Source organism: Cinclus cinclus, chromosome 5, assembly GCF_963662255.1.
Source record: "Cinclus cinclus chromosome 5, bCinCin1.1, whole genome shotgun sequence".
In the NCBI taxonomy this organism is placed as follows: domain Eukaryota; kingdom Metazoa; phylum Chordata; class Aves; order Passeriformes; family Cinclidae; genus Cinclus; species Cinclus cinclus.
In genome coordinates, this window is record NC_085050.1 from 9048334 (window position 1) to 9067342 (window position 19009).

The window sequence follows — 19009 nt, forward strand, 5'->3', positions numbered from 1 at the left end:
TTGTGTTTGGGATATTTTTGTAACCTTCTGAGCTATGAGTTATAAAATATTTGACATCACCAAACCGTTCCTTTAGGTTGCTGTGCTGGTGCAGCTCTTTGTTTGTGCAGAAACTAATTCTGGTAACATCATTTTGCTGAAGTAGCTTGTTTTAATGCAAAACTTTGGTGATGCCCACTCTTGCTTCACAGTACAGAATCATTCACTAAACCTGGTTAGTGACATCACATTGCTTTTCATACTTCTGTCATCTTATGCTTTAAGTTCGCTTTGATGTTTGTTGGGTACCAGAGGATTGAATCAATGATCTCTGTTTCTCTCATGTTGTAAAAACACCCAGTGCAGAAAATGAAAATGGTAGTAACAGGGTCTTAAAGCTCATGCCTTAGATCTTGCTCTACTTCTGTTTGGGTAAGGAATAGTGTCCTTTTTAAACAAGTATGAACTCATTGAGAAATTTCTGATTAAAAATGGCCTTAAAAATAAGTAATTATATTGGCATTTTCCTACTCCTGTCTTGATATGTCTATTCATAAAGTGAGAAGTAGGCGGTTTTTGGAAATGCAAAACACTGCAGCTGTCAGTGGGGTCAAGTGCACAGTAAACCAGCTTTGAAACCCCTCAGTCTTCATAATCTCTGAACTGCACGTGGGAATGGCATTGATTTGGGCAGAAGTTATTTGCAAGTTAACTGGCTCTCTAGTTGTTACTAACTTGACTTGATAGAATGGTTCTGATCTCTAGAAATGTGTCTGAAGGTATAGTTTATATTACTGAAGAAGAAAGCAACTTAGGAATGAATAGAAGAATGCAATCATTGGTTCAGTTCTCTGCTCTGTATGATGCATGATCAACTGTGATGTGACTTTGCTTCTCTGAGTGTCCATAGCCATTACTGCAGTTCTGACTCTGCAACTGTTCTTGATGTTACAGTGGACTAAAGAGGATGGACATAGAACTGCCACCTCTGCTGTCCCTAATCTGTTTGTTCCATTGAACACCAATCCAAAGGAGGTCCAAGAAATGAGGAACAAGGTTTGTAATTGCAGTAAAATAACTTATTTTTTTTTTGTGGTCAAATGTGGTCATCACCACAATTACACAATTACCACAATGTAATGAATTAACTTACTTTAAGGACATTTTGGGGGCTTAATAACAATTCTGGTGTTGTCCTGTCCCTTTATAACTAAAAAAAATGAAACAATTCCTAAGTGTCCTGAACTCCTCTTGGAAAAAGTTGGTATTTCTGTTCACTCTATGAAGACTCTAATTTTTCTTAGACTAGTTACTGGGCACCTCTGGAATAGCCAGTCCTGAGTTTATGCTGGTAATGCTGTACCCTGAGATCATAGTTTTACATTAGTGACCTATTTTCCTGTTTTGGTAATACCAGTTGAAATTTTGTGGCCTAGACAAAGTCATCTATAGATATTCCTCCATATTTCAGTGTACTGTATTATAATACGCTTTGATTGTTGCAGACTTATTTTTTGTGTCTTTAGAACTGCAAGTTAATCTTCTTGAAATGATCTTGCAGTTAATTTTCCTGGATTTGAAATTCATGTCTTCTTGTCCAATCTACTGACAGGAAAGCACTGAATGGATTGGGGTTTTTTCACTTTATTTCTTTTACAGTATAAAATATGCCCTGGTATCTTCTTAATATTTAACTTGTTCTGGATTGTTTTGATACCTCTAACTGATGGCCACATGGAACATGGGAGTTAGCATTCTGTCAAAGAAATGCTGTGTGCAGGGATACTAGCAAGAATCTAAAATAATTTGTATATGACTGACAGAACTTCTGCTTGGCTCTGTAAAATAATAACCACCTGAAATGAGAATTACTGTGAAATTTCCAAGCAGTTTCTTTGTGTTTCATACACAAATACTGCTTTATTAAAGACTTGGATGAAGTGACTAAGAGAGTGAGTCTTCAAATTCTCTACCTCCTCAGTGATGAGAAGGGTGGTAAATCAGAATCAAGTGAAAAAGGTGGGGGATCCTTGCACTTTCTGAGATACCAAGTATTAGTAATACTTGTTGTTTGTGTATTTGTATGCATTTTTTTTAATTGAATGTCCATTTTAGTTGGAAAGTAGAGGTCTTTTAGGATGCATGTTTTTCTTAATTTATCTTAGAACAAGAACCAGAGTATTTTAGAAATAAAATTTGAGTCAGTTGTTATGAATTCTTTGCCACTGAAGGTTATCTAATTTGAATAGATCTAAGTTTAAAGATCTGATTTCTGTTCCCATCTTCTGTATAGAAAGAACTGGGAGGTATTTATAATGTAACAAAAGGGGTGTTTGTGAGAACTCCAGAGTGTCAGTTTTTCCACAGAGAAATTATTTATATGTCCTTTTGAGGAAATGATCCTGACTAGATGCAAAAATGGCAAATTGTGCAGTGTTTTACAGTAAGTTTTATAAAATGATGATATTATGGTGCCATATCAGTAACTAATGGCTAGTGACAGAAACCTGCAACTGACTGGTCAAGTACAATAAGACAGAAAATCAGAGGTAATATTTCTGTTTCTCCTCACTTTTCGCAAATTGGAGTTGTCTGTTACCTGTTTTACCATGGCCCAATCCTAAAAAGCAAAGGATAACCCCTTCTATAGTACTTAAAGACTAAATTTTGAGAAATGTGGGGAAAGAGCCAGGACCCTGAACACTTATATTCAAGTGCTATTTACAAGCTCAGCTTCATTTGACGCCCTGTGGTCGCAGCAATCAGTACTGGTTGCTGCCTGTTGGCAGATTCACTCACCCATTTTTCAGTCACAGAAATGTGATCAACTTTTCTCTGTTGTTCATATGATTGCTGTTAATTGTGCTGCTTTCCTTTACAGATCCGAGAGCAAAATTTGCAAGATATTAAAACAGCAGGCCCTCAGTCACAGGTTCTTTCTGGGGTAGTTGTGGACAGGAGCCTTGTACAGGTGAGAGTATTAATTTCCTAAAACTATTAGCTTAATCTACAATATCCTCTGCTTTCACCTAATATATCACTATGAAATTATTCTTTAATTGGCAGAGAGTAACTGTTTATAAGGTAAGTCTTAGAGGTAACACCATTGTCTTTGCAAGACTGCTCAGGATCAGAAATTTAGAGGCTTCAGTCATGTAGCCCAAGCATGTCTGTGGAGGATGCTTCTTGGTTTTTTTTCTGACTGTAATGCATGAAATTCAGCAGCCTAATTTATATGGGTTAGATTCTTGTTCAAAACTAGTTGGGCTTTGTGACAGCTTTTTGTTTGTTTGATTTCTGAGTTTATGTATCTTGAAGGTTTAATACTGGGCACACCAGACTCACTGTGGGGCAGTAGTGTTTCATGTTAAATATGGGATTTCATGCTTCATAGTATTTTATTTGAAGAGCAATTTGGGGAAAAAGCTATTACATCAATGAAACTTAAAAGCAGTATATCTGTATATACAAAAGACTATAAATCATAGCTTCAAGTAAAGTAATAATTGGAGCTGTACAGCTATACTGTATAGCTGAATAAAGCTTTTTATATCCAAGTGCTTTCAACTGCCCCAGATAAGTATTTTCTGATATACTCTTTAAAGATTGGCAAGTTTTATCATGACCACAGCGTTATTCGTGTTGGGTGTCATATTGTGTGCATGTCAATTCATTGTCATATGCAATTTCATCTACCAGGTACTGTTTCTTTGCATGTTTTTAGCAAGCATCACAAAGCTTTTGGTTGATGTTGTAAAGCCCGGGCTCGGTTTGCTCTGTTTACTCAATTTACTGTTGCAGGATGCTCCCCTCTCAGACTGTACGGAATCTATTGAAGGGCTCGATCTCACAGAGCAGGCCTTTAGTCCTGCTAAATCTCTGTCTGTTAGAAAGGTACTGCCCTGTCATACTGCTCTAAATAATGTTGTTCACCCTTCATTTAACCTCTCCTTACCCTGACCTTTTTCCTCTGTTAGAAATGATTTGGCTAGAAAATTTCAAAAAATGAAAATAAATGGATCTTCAAATTATGTATATGCAATGATGCAAACAGTCACTTTACTCTGCTAAGACTGTCTTAAGAATCTTGATCTTTGTCTGTAGAAGCTGGTGAGGAAGCACTCTTGATGTTAAGGTGCTGCTCAAGACCTGCATATAGAGGGTTTCTTTATGCATGCTGTTGGTGTTGAATTATTCTAATTTGAGATCAATTTAGAGTTAGCTTAATCTCTGCCTGATTACATTAGTGTAATTCTGAGGATAGTCTGTATGTTATGTGACAAATGCTGTCAACTCTTGATCCCAGAGTGCTGGACACGTGGCTTCCTTAAAGCTTCCTGCAGTTAGCTACAAGAGTTGCTAAGTAATGCCCCACACATGCAAAATCGATTGGCTTTCACACTTGTAGTCATGTTTGTGCTTACATGACATTCGTTAAATACAGGATAAATTCAAGAGGTGTAAGCATGTTGGGGTGGAAAGTCCTTGGGGCTGACTGAATGGAGCAGCTGCACACTGCAAATAACATTTCTTAGAGCACATCTAGTGTGGAAGCACAGCGTGTAAATCAGCATCAGTGCCTCCTCTGCTCCAGTGTTTTACTTAAAAGATTCTTAAATCTTGGTTTTAGGTTGTGTCTAAACACCTCATTATCAGAATAGCTTTTGCATGAAAAAAGAGCCAGAGTACTTTGAATTGCACCATTGTTGGAAACCTTCTGGTTTTTTAACTCTTTCAGAAGTGTAATGAGCCAGTTTGTATTATAGATACTCGGAGCATACTGAAAATATGATGGTCATGTTTTCCACATTGCAGTGTGTTTTGTCCATGTTCTGAAAGGAAAAAATAATAAAACACCATTTCTGGACTTAAGACAAAAAATAAAGCCAAATTTTTCCAGGCAGGGCATGGCTTTTACTTTCCACTTAATAATACCTTCAAAGTGTAAAACTACTTGTATGATAACTATCACGACACAGGTGTTTTTTTTGATGGCAAAATATTTCAAGTATTGTGTTCAAACAATGACATAGCTTTTCTGTAAAAGTAGTCAGATGGTTTACATGCATTTTCATAGATGACAGAGAACCAACACATGGTCTGTTGGTTATGTGACTTTTGTCTAGTAGTATACTGTTAGGTTTTAGATATTCAAATTATTTGTTTCATTTTTTGGTGGTGTCATGAAAGTGCTTTCTGTCTGAAATAGTGTGTGAAATTAGATCAGTGTAAATTGCAGGAGTAATTATGAAATAGAAGTGACCTATTTCATAATCTTTATTATTTTGATATGGATTGTGACCTGAATGCTTAATAATTTCCTGTTTTGGGGGGGGAGGGGAGGGGAGGGTGGAAATAACAACCCAAGATATAAAACTAAAACAGAAAAACAAAAATACCCCAAACCAAACAACCTCCTTCTAAAGAAAAAGTCACCCAAACCAGAAAATCCAATGAACCAAAAAGTAACAGCAACAAAAGAAAACCACCAGAGAAATTTCCTTGAAGGATTCTGCCATAAAAAAAAAATTGTGGTTTGTGTAACAAATCAAGTGTAAGCAATCTTATGATGCCCACACAAACCTCACCTGAAAATTTCAATGAAACTGAAGAATCCTGTACATCAAGGAGTTGTAATTGTCTGGTACCTACGAGTGCTGAGTTCTCAGCTGACATATTCTTTGACGCTCAATGACAAAGTTCATGCAAAAAGTTTCATTAATTGCAGCAACACTTACAATGCATGATGTTTTCAGATAATATTATGACTTATATCAAATACTAATGCACACTATTTTGGATGAAAAAATGCCTCCTTGTGTACAGTATGCATGTAGTGCTTTGAGCTCCTGTGCCTATGGCTGTAGCAGTGAATACTCCATCTTGCCTTGTTGCTTGCTTTATCCATGTTTTAGAAGTCCTGGCCATATTGCAATTCGACCTCCTTGTGCATCATGTAATTGTATTCCTCTTCAGACTTGGTTAACCAAGCTTCTGCTGCAGTCTTGGCTGATTGACAGGGAGTGTTGGTTATTCTTACCAAAAAAACCATTCTGCAGTCTCATAAGAAAATAAATTCAATAAATTTTCAGTAATTGAAAATAGAAGGGGATTCACCCATTTTGTCTCTTACTTTAGAATAGAAATTCTGTGGCTTTATTCTTAATGCAGACCCTCTCCATGCTGCCCCAGAGGTGGCACTGGGTTTGAGTGGCAATTTCTACATGAGCAGTACCTCAGGAATCTTGGTGTTTTGGATAAAGGCACTGCATTAATGTCAGATTGTGTTAGGAGCAATTGTTAACTTAGACTATTATGTACCTCCTGTCTGATTGAAAGAAGAATTTGTGTATATGAAGTGCCAATTTTGTTCATATTTGTTCCTGAGAACAAGGTGAAGTGCTTGCCTGATAAATAATGGTCAGTTTTGAATTTTTCTCTAAAAGCCAGTTTTGGTATAGAAGTTACAAAATTAATTAATTATCTAAATTTTCCATGTAGGAAGTATGAGGCCCATGTTTAATATGAAGGTATATTGTATATCATTAGCTATAAATGACTTTCCCTTTGTGTCTGTGGGCATGTATACTCATGTTTTACAGAGTGAAAGTGCAGTCTCTTCATGAATTAATCTACCCAGTGTCTCTTACAGTGGAGAAAATGCTGTTGATAATTCAGTACATACATGTGTGATCAAATTTCAAATACTCATCCAATACTATTGGAATGCTGATACTTTTGGAATCATCATCATCATCAAAATAATACTAGGATCAACATAATCCTGATGAGATCACTAGAACACTAATTTTTTTCATGTCATCTTGTGTTGAAACACAGTGTGAGTCTATGGGAATTTATTTCCTCTCTACAGGCTCTTTAATACTGGAAGTACTCCAGACTAATTTTCCTGTTCAGTTTTTCTGAACGTTCTTAGGAATCTCTGCATGGCATGGTCATGTTGATACCTCTTCAAAGTCTTGTCTATTATAGTGTCACATTTAACAATTGGAAATATGTTCTGTACTGTCTTTTTAGTCTATACATGTTTTCTTTTTGTCCTGTGTTTCATCTTGTGTTGTATATTTTTATTTGAATTCTTAGAAGGCTGCTCTGTGGCCTATTCTGTGAAGTAAAACATATCTGCTTTCTGATTTAAAGTAATGATGGTTTAGAGTAATCATACTGGTTTAGAGTAACCATATTGCAGAACTTATTAACTTACTACTATAATTTATTTCCTACATAGACTCAGTCCCTCTACCAGTATGGTTTTCATTGGTGGCCTTTGAACTGTTTCCATATTATTGATACTGAATAAAACTGGATGTGTTAATCTGGAATCAGCTTTCAGCTGATCAAAAAGTTTTCCTTTCTGATGTCTTGTATAATTTTGCTGCTTTTATGATCCAGTGTTGTTGCATCTGATCTTTTCAATGCTGCTTCTCTTGGGTCAAATCTACTCAGCAAGTACAAATACTGTTTGCATTGATTGTGGGTCTTTTCTGCAAGGGTTTCATTTTGGTTTTTTATTTTTTTTTTTTCAGTCTAGCAAATGTGATAAGCTTGATTGATATGCTGCTTTCATTCCCAGTATTTAACAAAGGTACCCTCCTAAGTAGGAGAACTAGATGCTAGTGTACCAGGCATCTGCAAACTCCCTGTCTTGCTGTTTGTCACCATTAAATCAACAGGCATTCAGTAACATTCTGTTTCATCAGAAGTTCTTCTACCCAGTCATTCTGGATTTAACTTGCAACATTCAAAGATTCTTAGAAATTCCAGTGATACTAATAGGTATTGTGTGTCTTGTTCCTCTCTTGTTCCCAGAAAACTCTAGAAACTCTGCCTGAGATCAGTGCTTTATGAGGTCCTGCTAGTTATGCTGAGTTTCAGTTTGAACAATGGACTTAGTTTGAAGTGTGGGCAAAGACAGAAACAGAAATATAAAATTTCTATGGGCATCAGTTTTCTGCCATCAATAAAAGCTGAAACCTGTAGTTTTAGGGGTGTTTTGAATTTTCTGCAAACAATTAGAATTGTATCAAAGGTTGATGTTTCTCTGACCCTTTGATGCATTATCTTCTCATAAAAGCTGTTACTATCCAATCAATGCTTCATAGATATAGTTGAGAAAAGGGTTTTGACATTCTACTGGCATTCTGCACATAAAATGAAATTTCCTCTTATTTTAAGGAGAAATGGAAGTGGTCTGTAATGTTCTAGAGGTGTTTCTCTCCTGCAGTACCTTTCAGGGTGTCGCAGTGAAGATTTATTGTTACACTGTTTGTTCTTTGGTACTTCTAGCTGGTGTTTGCTTCTTGAAGAGCAGCACAGAATCCTATAAGCATCTTACCTCCCTGAATTGCTCTAGGCCAGATTTCTGGAGATCTCTCATCAGGCTTTCAGAACTGCTTTTGTCCTTCCATCCAGACAGTCTTGTCTGTCACCTCTTTGGTGCTGACAACTTGTCCAAAGCACCTCTTGCTATCCAAACCAGCATTCTGTCTACTTGCATCATCAGTTGTACAGTGTCCATCCTGTGCTTGTCCATGAAGTGTGGACATGGGATGGGATGTTTGTCTCTCTTCAGGCACTGCGTATTTTTGAACTGCGCTTTCTAAAACCTTCTTCTAAATATAGGTACAGACAGCATTTGAATATGGAGGTGACTTAGGTCAAATAGTAGCCCATGCCTATTGGGTGATGGAGTTCAAATAACTCTTTTTGATAATGAAGACAGTTTGGGTGTCCACATGACATGGGGCACAGGTCACACATCAGTTGTTAACAAACTAGTGTCAGAGTTCTGTATATCCAATGGAAAAACCCAAATGCTTAGACAGTTCGTTTGAGAGATAGAGCAGCTATCTCCAGGCAAGCATTTTCTGTACATGAGTCAAAGAAAATTCAGTGGCTGTAGCCTTTACTGTAGTATTAGAGAAGAAAAACTAAAAACTTTAACATTAGAGAATCTCTGATGCAGCTGCTTTTATCCACTGGAACTTACTGTACTTAGAATTGCGTGTTATATTTTTATTTGTGTAAATTTTAATCTGGCTTATATGACAAATGTTATAGATGTAAATATGCTAACTTGTACCAGATTACAGTTATCCTTAATTGGTTTAAAATTTCTTATAATAAGCTGTTAATCTGGTGTATACAGAATATATACAAGATGGATTTTTACTATAACATCTGTTAGGTGTAATGTAGTAGCTGCTAGAAATGGCTTTTCTGTTATTAAAAAAAATCCAAAGCAAAACAAAAATCTAAAGCAGAATAATAATAGCAAAACCCAAACAAAACAGAAACAAAAATACCCATGAGATGAGTTCTTGACCCTTTTTGAGTATTCTGTGCCCAGACTACCATGCAGGTGGGCCTGGTATTATGTTTCTTCTATGGCAAGAAAAAGAAATTTCACATACTTTTGTGACTTCAGATATAATTCAGCTAGACTGTTTGGCTGCTGTTTGATTTACTGCTTAATGGTGGATATTCCCTGTTGGAGACCTGTTTTCTCCTTTATATTAACCACCTGTGAATCAAATAAAAAAAAATCTGTAATAGATTTTTTTTTCTCTAAAAGAGGAAAAAGTAGCTTTTTCCAGGTTACATTTTTGTTTTGTTTTTGGTTGCTTTGTAGCCTCTATACCACTAAAGGTTCTGCAAGTTACTGCTTGATTGCAGATGTATCTTAATTTTCTTTTGCCAGGGAGAACTGGTGACTGCATCAAAGGCAATAATTGAGAAAGAATATCAACCAAAAGTCATAGTGAGCACAACAGGACCAAATCCCTTCAATAAACTCACTGATCGAGAACTGGAAGAATATCGCAAAGAAGTAGAAAGAAAGCAGAAGGGACCAGAAGGTTGGTTTCTCAGTGTGTGCTTTTTCTACAATAGACTGTAGTACCAGCAAGTTTCTTAGCAATTGGAAGTTGGGTTACCTGCAAAGGCTGTGGATAAATTACCCAGTTTTTGTGTGTTTCAGTTTTTCCAGTGTGAATTAGAAATTTGAAAAGTATATTGGAGATAAAATATGTGATCTAAGTGTTATAAGTGTGTTCTGTAACATGCATAGATGTCACTCTAAAATTGTCCTTATAGACAAACTGGGAGGTTGGGCCAGTTACTCCTGCTAGTAGGAAGTTGAAAGCTTGAAACTTCAGTCAAAAAGGTGTTTCAGTACTGGTTTTCTTCTGCTTTGTGTCCCTTGCCATAGAGCCTAGGCTAAGGCGAGGGAGTGGCGGTGCTTTAGAGCAGCAACACTGCACTTTTTTATTTCATTGAAATTTGTGGATTTGAGAAATGTGTTGAATGGAGAAGATACAGAATAACATTGATTGTTGCTTGGAAATGTGACATCTTGGGGACTTCTACCAAAATGGACTTTTTCAATTATCCTAGAATTATGACAGATTTGTACTGTAAAAAGAGGCTGTTGCTACATCTGAAGTGGTTCTCCTGCTTTACTTTTGTATAATTTTAAAGGATGATGTTTGCAATGCTCATCTGTTGTGAGGTTTTGAATTGGAGTGATGCAGGACCCCAAAGTGCTGGTTTCTTTGTATGGTGTGTTCCCTACAGCTGGTTTTGGGACCACAGTGTAGGAACTGTTGTGTTTTGGTTTATGAAGTACTGGGTGGGATGGGGTGGGGTGGGATGGGATGGGATGGGGTGGGATGCTGTGCTGTCATGCTTGTTTAACTGCATACCTTTATTCTCTCAGTAACAATGCCACATCCTTCTTAGATAAGGTATCAAAATATGGAGAGACTGTGTTACTGAGACAGACACCAGCTGGGGAACAGAGTGCAGTGCTTAGAAATCAGACCATCAGTGAGCAAAACACGTCAGATAAAAAATCTCTGGATTTGAAAGGCAGATCAAACACCTTTCAAGGAACAGATATGAAGACTTTACAGGATCGTGACATATCATCACTGTCTAAGTCTTTAGCTAACATTCAGTTTGCTGCTGCACCGGTTTCTTGTCAGACTGTGCAGCAAATCATCCCACATCTAAATGGAGAAGAGCCAGATGGGCAGAAGTCCTCCCATAAGGAATTTCATACTGCAGTGATCAAAGCTTTAAGGTCCGATCCTGACCTTTTGGCTGAGGCCTCAGGTATTACTAACATGGTACAGCTGTGCTTGTAATCCAAGGAACAACCTCTTTATCTACACCATGTGGAGATTCTGTCAGTTGACTCTCATCTGTGGGACTGATTTCACTTTAATTGTGTAGGTGAAGTGGACGGAACAATGCTTTAGTGTTGTTCCCAGTATATGGTGTACTCTATTAATGTTTTCCTTTGGATCTAGGGCTATTATAAAGCTGGAAGCAAGGGGGACTAATACTCAGGTCCTCCTTACTAATAACAAATACTCAAACCACTGTAAAATCTGTTTGAAATCATATAATTACTGCATGTTTTTCTGATTATCTGTGCAGTCTTCTTTTCTTTCGGGATGAAATTTTGTTTACTCCAAATTTCAGCAATACAAAGCAAGCAAAAGAGTGTTACCTTGTGTGGGCCTGGGAGCATATCCCCTCCTTCATACTTGTTTATATCTTCCTTGTGGATTTTCCTCACAAGTTTTCTTTAACAGCAGCATAAACTAATTCTTAAATTATTTAATTATTCATACCCTCTTAAAAAAAACCAAACCTCCAAAAAGAGCTACCGAGCACAACAGCTACTTGAACAGTTTTGTTAATATCAAACTATCACTTAGCTTTCTTTTGCTTGTTTTGATATTATTTAATATCCTGGCAGAATTTTGATTCAGAAAAATGTATTGGTATCTTTCATGCATGGAGCAAAAGGACACTTGTTTTCTTACATGCTGAGAGATTTTATTTGCCTTTTTAATTTCTCTTTGCCTACACGTGCAGAGCCCTCAGAAGATGGCAGGCCAGAGAAAGAGAAAAGCCCCCCTGACCCCATTTCAGCTCGCACTCCTCCCAGTACACCAATTAAAATAGAGGAAGGTAAGTTCTGCTGCCGTGAGGGGGGGAGCCAGTAACTGCATCCTTAGTGACTGACGCATGGGAGGACATGAACTAGAGCTAATAACAGTCAATGACTTCTTGTATTTCATTGTTGTACTACCTACGAGACACTCCACTGAACTGTGAGTCTAACAGGAGTTTTGTTTACAATAATAAAGAAGTGTGCATTAATATAAAGACAAATTCCATCTCTTCAGAACTGCCTTGTCATCTCTTGGTGTTTCTCAACCGATTTACCTTTTTGTACATTTCTGCGAGATAATTGCTCTTACTAAATTAAATTGTGTCTGATGGTGAACCAGACATATATAGATGCTTTGGTAAATCTTCTTCACTGATTGCACATTTCTTAAACATTATTGTACTTGGATTACACCTTAGTAACTATTTTTCCTACTCAGTTTGAATCAAAATTTGATTATTTGCTCACATTACGTCATAGTTTTAACTAAAACATGAGCAGGGCTGCTAAAGTTGCTAATTCCCTTTAAAAAGGATAAAATTATAGTCTTGATCAGGTGTAATCCAATTTTTGTCTTGTTTCCTTTACCTTGTACATTGGATATATCACTTGTCTTAGTCTGCCATTCACTACTTCATCTCATTCTGTTTTCTACAAGAATGGTTGCAACCATTCTTCTAACGTAACACAATGGCTGTGATGAATGCATAGATTCTCTACTTGTGCTTTTTTCTTCTTGTGGCTGCGTTACAAACAGGAGATGGATATGCTAAAGAATACCTGTTACCATAGTAAGTATCATTCCATACTCTGACCTGCTTTTGTGCTTTGCTTCACTCTTGCATCTTTGTTTACTAAGGTTTTTTTTTTAGTTTTGCCTTTTTTTTAAAAAAAAAGCAGGCTTTTTCAGTTGAGATGTTGATTTCTTTAGTTCTCAATTCCATGTAATTCCAGGCAGTTGCAGATCTCATGTTAAATCACACTCCCCCTTTGAGAGAGACTCTGAAAGTCACCTTCTGTGTTTCCATATCTGTGTGTCTGATTCCTCAATTTAAAAGGAATAGTCTGAAGTTGCCTGGCAGATACAGCTGAAACAGCCCTGGGAGTTTCTGCCCCAACAGTTTGCTGCTGCCCACACAGCTTGGGTTTGGTAACAAAACAGAAGAGTTCCTAATCTATTCCAGAGCAAAATCCACTGACATGGATTTAAATTTACCCAGCAGACTTCTGCATGGAAATGGATATGGGACTACTCCTATGTTTTGTGTTAACTGTGGGGAATTGAAATTCCAGCCAAGGAACAACAGCAAGTACTTGGTGGCAGCAACTTCTACAGCTGTTTTGGCTAGCTCTGCAGGGCTCCTTCAGATTATACTTTAAAGGAATAAGGATGTTTGTATGTCCTGTTATATCCAAAAGTCAGTGTGTTTGTCATAGGTGTGAAAGCCAAACTATATTGTAGACACCTGTGATGTTACTGAAAAAGTTCTAAAATCTGAAAGTTCTTTTAAACAGGGAATTGTGTTCAACAAACTCTTCTAGTTGTAGAAGTTTTCCAGGTCAAACATACAAAGCTTATTTTAGGGAGTAACTGGAAGTTCACACCATGATGACTTTGGTTGGGGGAGGTTCTGTTGAATGACAATGTTCTCAGTATACAACCTCTTCTTAATTTTGATTCATCATGTTGTTTCTATTTAAGTGCAGCTGAAATCAGTCCAGTGTTTAACTTAGTTGTAGCCTAGTTTGTATGTTTGTCCACATCTTTGTGTTGAAAAATGAATCAAACCAAAACCCCATAAACCTTTAGTTTCATAAATGATGTGTATTGTAAACACACACCAGTATTGATGCTATGCTTTAAACTTTTAAGCCACAGTGTGTGTGTGTATATATAGGGAGAGCATGGATGTGAACATGATTACTTAAAAAAAAAAATTTCAAATGTTGAAGTGAGTTCTTAAACTGTAAATAGATTTTACAGCAAGAAATATGTCTTTAAAGCTTTCTATGTCTGTTACTGAAATCCATCCAGTAGAGTAGCAGGGTGTTTACATGTTGTGTGCTGGCTTAATTGAATGTGGAATTTGTAAAACATCTGAATTCTGGTAAAATATTGGCCTTAGCAAACTAGATAAACAGATGCTTACTTGGTTCCAGCATCACATTAATCTATTAAGGATGATGGGAACTTGACAAACTGGGAAGGATGGCAGTTCTGGGTTAATGAGTTATAAACCCATTTGTATTTATTCAATGCTCAGACCAGTTGGCAAATGCTGTTTGAATGCCTGTAGCTTCCTGCTCTTTAATTTGAAGAATCTCTAATCCCTTTTTTAAAACTTCAAAACTATCTTTTAAACTTAATTTTTAAAAAACCCAAAACCCTGACAATCCAATATGATGCCTGTTCTAAAAATTGGGCCAACTACTGAATAGAATATATTTTTTTTATTTGAGAGGGACCTACAGTGACCCTCTAGTCCAACTGCCTGAACCAACTCAGGGCTGACCAAAAGTTAAAGCTAATTGTCCTAATGCCTCTTGAGCACTGACAGGCTTGAGGCCTCGACCAGCTCTCAGTTAGTGGGAAGCCTATTCCAATGTCTGGTCACCCTCACAGTAAAGAAATACTTCCCAAAGTCCAGTCTGAACCTCCCCTGCTGCAGCTTTGAGACGTTCCCACATGTCCTGTCACTGGATCCCAGGGAGAAGAGCTCAGCAGTGTTTTCAGTTAATTCCTGAAAAGTCAAATCCAAAAGCAGAGTAGTGGTGGTGAAGAACTGTAACTGGTGATTCTTATGAATTTGTCTGCCATACATAGACAGGCTAAACTACAGTTTCAGGAAGCAACCTGTACTGTACATAACTGCTTTCTCTTTTTTGCTCTGATTTAAATCCTGCCTGCATTATAACTTTTAAACTGCTAACTTGTGCATTCCGAGTATTTTGCACTGGATACTAGTGTGTGGTGTTTGTTTAACCTATTAGAAGTTCATGGTGCTCTAGGGAAAACATGTTTGTTTCCTAGCAGGTATTCGCAGAACAGAGCCCTCTAAAATATATCAGAATTATTAATCCCATCTGGCAGAAGTTAAAAGAACACTGTCATTTTTATAGGAAAAATGTGGAAATATCAAGTATTTTCTGTAAATTCTTGTGAAAGCCTTCAGTCTTCTCAAATTAAAACAAACAAGATCTTGAAAGGAGGAAAAAATAGTTGCCTTTCATTTGTGCCTCACAATGAGCATGGCCTGGATTTTGCTCTAAATTCCTCCTTATGTAACATCAGTGGGGATAGATGTGGCACAGCTAACAGGACACTGCTCGGCTGCGGTGCACGGAGAGCATTGCAGACAACTCCACAAAGTGCTCCTTGTTGAACCCATGCACAAAGAGGAGCCTTAACCAGAGCATCCCTAAAGCACAGCGGTGAGTGGGGACAGTGTTGCAGGTGAGGGAGGAGCGGTTCAGTTCCCCTTTGGACATACAGCTACCACTGGACTCTTGATGTTCCCTTTTACAGGGTGAGTTTGGCTGTTGACATCACATATGATAAACAGAACAAGCTGTGTTGCATAACCTGCTGAGCTCATTTTATTTGATAAACTACATGGATTTTACTTATAGGAATCCATAATATGTACTCATATCTTGCAAAAAAAAAAAAGTGAAGCCTTTGTGATAGGAAATTCTATTTTGAAGCAACATCAGTTAGATCTCATGGAAGAATATTATGAAAATCCCTTCACTGGGATTATAAATTGGCAAGTCAACAACTTAGAAATCAATGGATTTGCATGTATGGGACCAGTGCAAATCAGCAATGAGTTTTATCTCTCTGAAAGAAATAAGAATAAAGGTATGGATTTGTGAAACGCTCTACTCAATGCCAGTGAAAACTGCAGGTTTAATTCCTGCTTTATTGCATCAGAATATTGTACTGGCTGCAAATGTCATAAGTAAAACAAGGAGCAAGGTCTGAACAGTTACTTTCTTACTCATGAAATTCAGCTTTATCTGTTCTGTGTGAAGAAGCTTAAAAGCAAACAGAACTTTGGAATATCTTATTTCTTCTGTGCCCAAAGCTGGAGAGCAGTCCTATTACAAAGGCATCCATGCAAAATAAATATATTAGTTTCCTATAGAACACGCTCACCATCCACTTGCTTCGCTTGCCCTGCTCCAGGGGCACTTTTGTAAACTGTCACTGTCTGTCCATCCACCAGAGACACGGCAGGACCAGACTTACAGAGATGACAGTGATGCTGCAACCTTCAAGCAAACCCTCCCAGATCTCACCCCCGATGAGCCTTCGGAAGCACTCAGCTTCCCTCCCTTAGGAAAGGAGGAAGGGAGATGTGATCACGATGTGCCCAAAAGCCAAACGGAACCACCTGCAGTGGAAAATAAGGAACCTCAGTCCCAACCCACTGAAGAGCCAGCAACACCAACAGCTGAGGAGGGGACAGCAGCTGATGCAGGTAGTGATGAATCTCCAGGGAAGTCCCCATCGAAAAAGAAAAAGAAGTTTCGCACTCCTTCCTTCCTGAAGAAGAGCAAAAAGAAGAGTGACTCCTAAAGGCCAACCCACTGCAGAAACACTGTCATATTTTAAAATCCATTAACCACTAGAATGTACCAGATCGTACTGAGTGTTTTGTCTTACTATGTAAATGAATGCCACAATTAATCCAACCAGCCCCTCAAGTTATGGCTTGATTGTTTAGGGTTATAACCAGAAACTCATGTCCAAAAAGGTGCTAATCCTGTGTGTTCAGCAGCTGCCACAGATCCCTAGTTGGTAATCAAATGTAAATGACTTCCATGTGGAAGGCATTGATTCACTATTTTTAATTTAAAGCCTGCACTGCTTTGCAAAAGAATATAAAAAAATCACAAAACACCCATTGCTTACCACAATTTCTTGTGGTAAGATATTCTTTCCAATATTCTGTTCCAAGTCATAAGTAAATTTCTTAAATTTTGACTTCTAGAGAGGATGCTTTTGCAGTGGTGTTCTCAAGGGGCGTGAATTCTTGAACTGACACAAAACTTCTGCAAGCTTGTGAGTACAGGTTGTGGTTTTGGCCAAGCTTTGAGGCTCTCCATTGCTTCCTCTCTTTCTCCCTTTTCACTGTTGTTACAAAATGAAGGTGTTTTTCACTTTGTTTTATTTTATGACTGGCTGGTGAAATCAGTCTTTGATGTCTAGGACTGAAATGTCCGCGGTGTGTTCCACTCATGTTGTGTGTTCAAAGAGCCCAATCTTGGCCTGTTTTTTTTCTTTCTAGTGAATCACAGTTTAAGGGAAGTCTGTCATTGCTCTTGCCGTGCTGAGTCATGTGGTGATTTGGCTGTTAGAAAAGGTTAAAAAGTAACTGAAGTAGAAGTATTCCAGAAGTTTTTCAGCTGGTGGTGTGGAGCATGGGCAGGTGTATTTTGGGCCTTAGCGCAGTTTTTTTCATCCTCTTAAAAATCCCTTTGTTGCACATGCAGCCTTGCTGTGCGTGAATCCCATGTGCAGCTTTTTGTGTTTGTTCCTTCCCACTGATAAAAATGTAAATGCATTACACTGAGTATTTCACCTTGTTTTATAGTAATTACATTTTCACTTACAAAAGCTGGCGTTTCTTTACAATCTTTTTGTTTTTGTTGCCAGCGGTCAAGTACAGAAATCCTGTGTAACCTTAAAGGTGTATTTTCACTGTTTGCTATAAATGTTTGTTTAATGTGCAGCATGGCAAATCACTCTGACCAGTGAGTTCACTATTTCCCAGTTATTGCCATGCTTCTGTCTATCACTAATTATAAAAGTAGTGTAAGATCAGGTAGGTCAAGCTTGCGGAATTCTCCGGAAAGCGGGTGCCCTTCCCCGGCCCAGGGCCGGCGGGGCAGTGACCAGTTCTGGTTTCTAGAATTTGCATTTCAGGTTTAACAGCAGCAAACCCCAACACCCCGTGGGGGTGAGGGCAACACACTGACTCACAGGAAGTGTCTGTAACACAACAGAACGTGGATGTAACCTTTTAGGACAATATTAAAAGTTGCAATTGGTAAAATAGCAGAGAACTAATGCCTTACATTCATGCAGCAGAAAGCACGGAGGGCCGGGTGGGTGGAGCAGCTGGAGGCAGCTCTGGGTGGACAGAGGTAGGCCTGTGTCAGGCTGGGAGCTGCCGATGCCTCAGGCTGGTTTTGGGCAGCAAAGGGGAACAGCTGGAAGTGGAATTGAGCTGTCAGTGTTCAAGTGAGGACAGAGGTTGAGAGGTGGCCACTGGGACCGTGGGAAAGGTGCAGGGCCGGTGTGGGACAGAGCAGGCGGGCACTGGGCCGGAGCCCCCGACAGCAGCACTCAGGCAGGACTGCATGGCACCAACGGCTTTCAGCTTCTGCTCTAACATTGTATGTCCTTGTACACTAGGAAGCAAACAACACTTATTTTGCTAAGTTGTGTTTTATTGCAGGGTCGTAACTAAATGATTAATTGCTGTATGTTTCAGTTCCTTACTGAAGTCCCTCCATTTATCTTGACCACATATGCAATGACTCTTAATTTCAAATTTTGTAGTTTGTTCTTTTAGTTCTTTGTATTACAATATGAAATGTAGTCATGTATGGTATGGTTACACACTTTGGGGCAGAATAAAGTCCTGTATTTTTCTTTCTTTCCTGTATCATTAAGTTCTACTCATAAATAAAACTCTTGGGAAAAAAAAAATCATGCTCTGCTTTCAAAACTTTTACACTTTTAATCTGTAGCTTCATGTGCTTAGTTTTCTTTCTAATGTGTTGATTAATGATGCTTTCATTGTCAGAAAATACTCAAATTGGCTACTGCGGGGCTCCATTGCCAGAGATTCCCAGCTCAGCAGTGGGCAGAGCCTGGTGGAGGTGCCTTCCCCCCCCTAGTAGCTGGGGTCAGCATGGTGCTGTCATCCATGGCTGGCTTCCCTCAAGGAGGCCTTTGGCACCTAGGGTGAAATTCTAGCTCCTTTTTCCCTCAGCCAGACAGGGATGTTCAGTTCAGATGGATGTAACAAC

At 38.3% G+C, this 19009-nt stretch overlaps 1 protein-coding gene across 9 annotated transcripts in view; it reads left to right on the forward strand.

The window, feature by feature from the left end:
* The window catches only part of ADD1 (adducin 1), a 62830-nt gene extending 44197 nt beyond the window's left edge, over positions 1-18633 (forward strand). For 2 of the 9 annotated variants that reach the window (XM_062492645.1, XM_062492647.1), the window contains exons 11-16: positions 934-1035; positions 2861-2950; positions 3781-3873; positions 9701-9857; positions 11887-11982; positions 12723-12757. In XM_062492645.1, coding sequence (XP_062348629.1) covers positions 934-1035; positions 2861-2950; positions 3781-3873; positions 9701-9857; positions 11887-11982; positions 12723-12757 — 573 coding nt within the window. Of the gene's footprint in view, positions 1-933; positions 1036-2860; positions 2951-3780; positions 3874-9700; positions 9858-11886; positions 11983-12722; positions 12758-16194 lie in introns of those variants that run through there. The other 7 variants (XM_062492640.1, XM_062492642.1, XM_062492641.1 and 4 more) reach the window with 4 other exon arrangements.
* Positions 18634-19009: the final 376 nt, after the last annotated feature.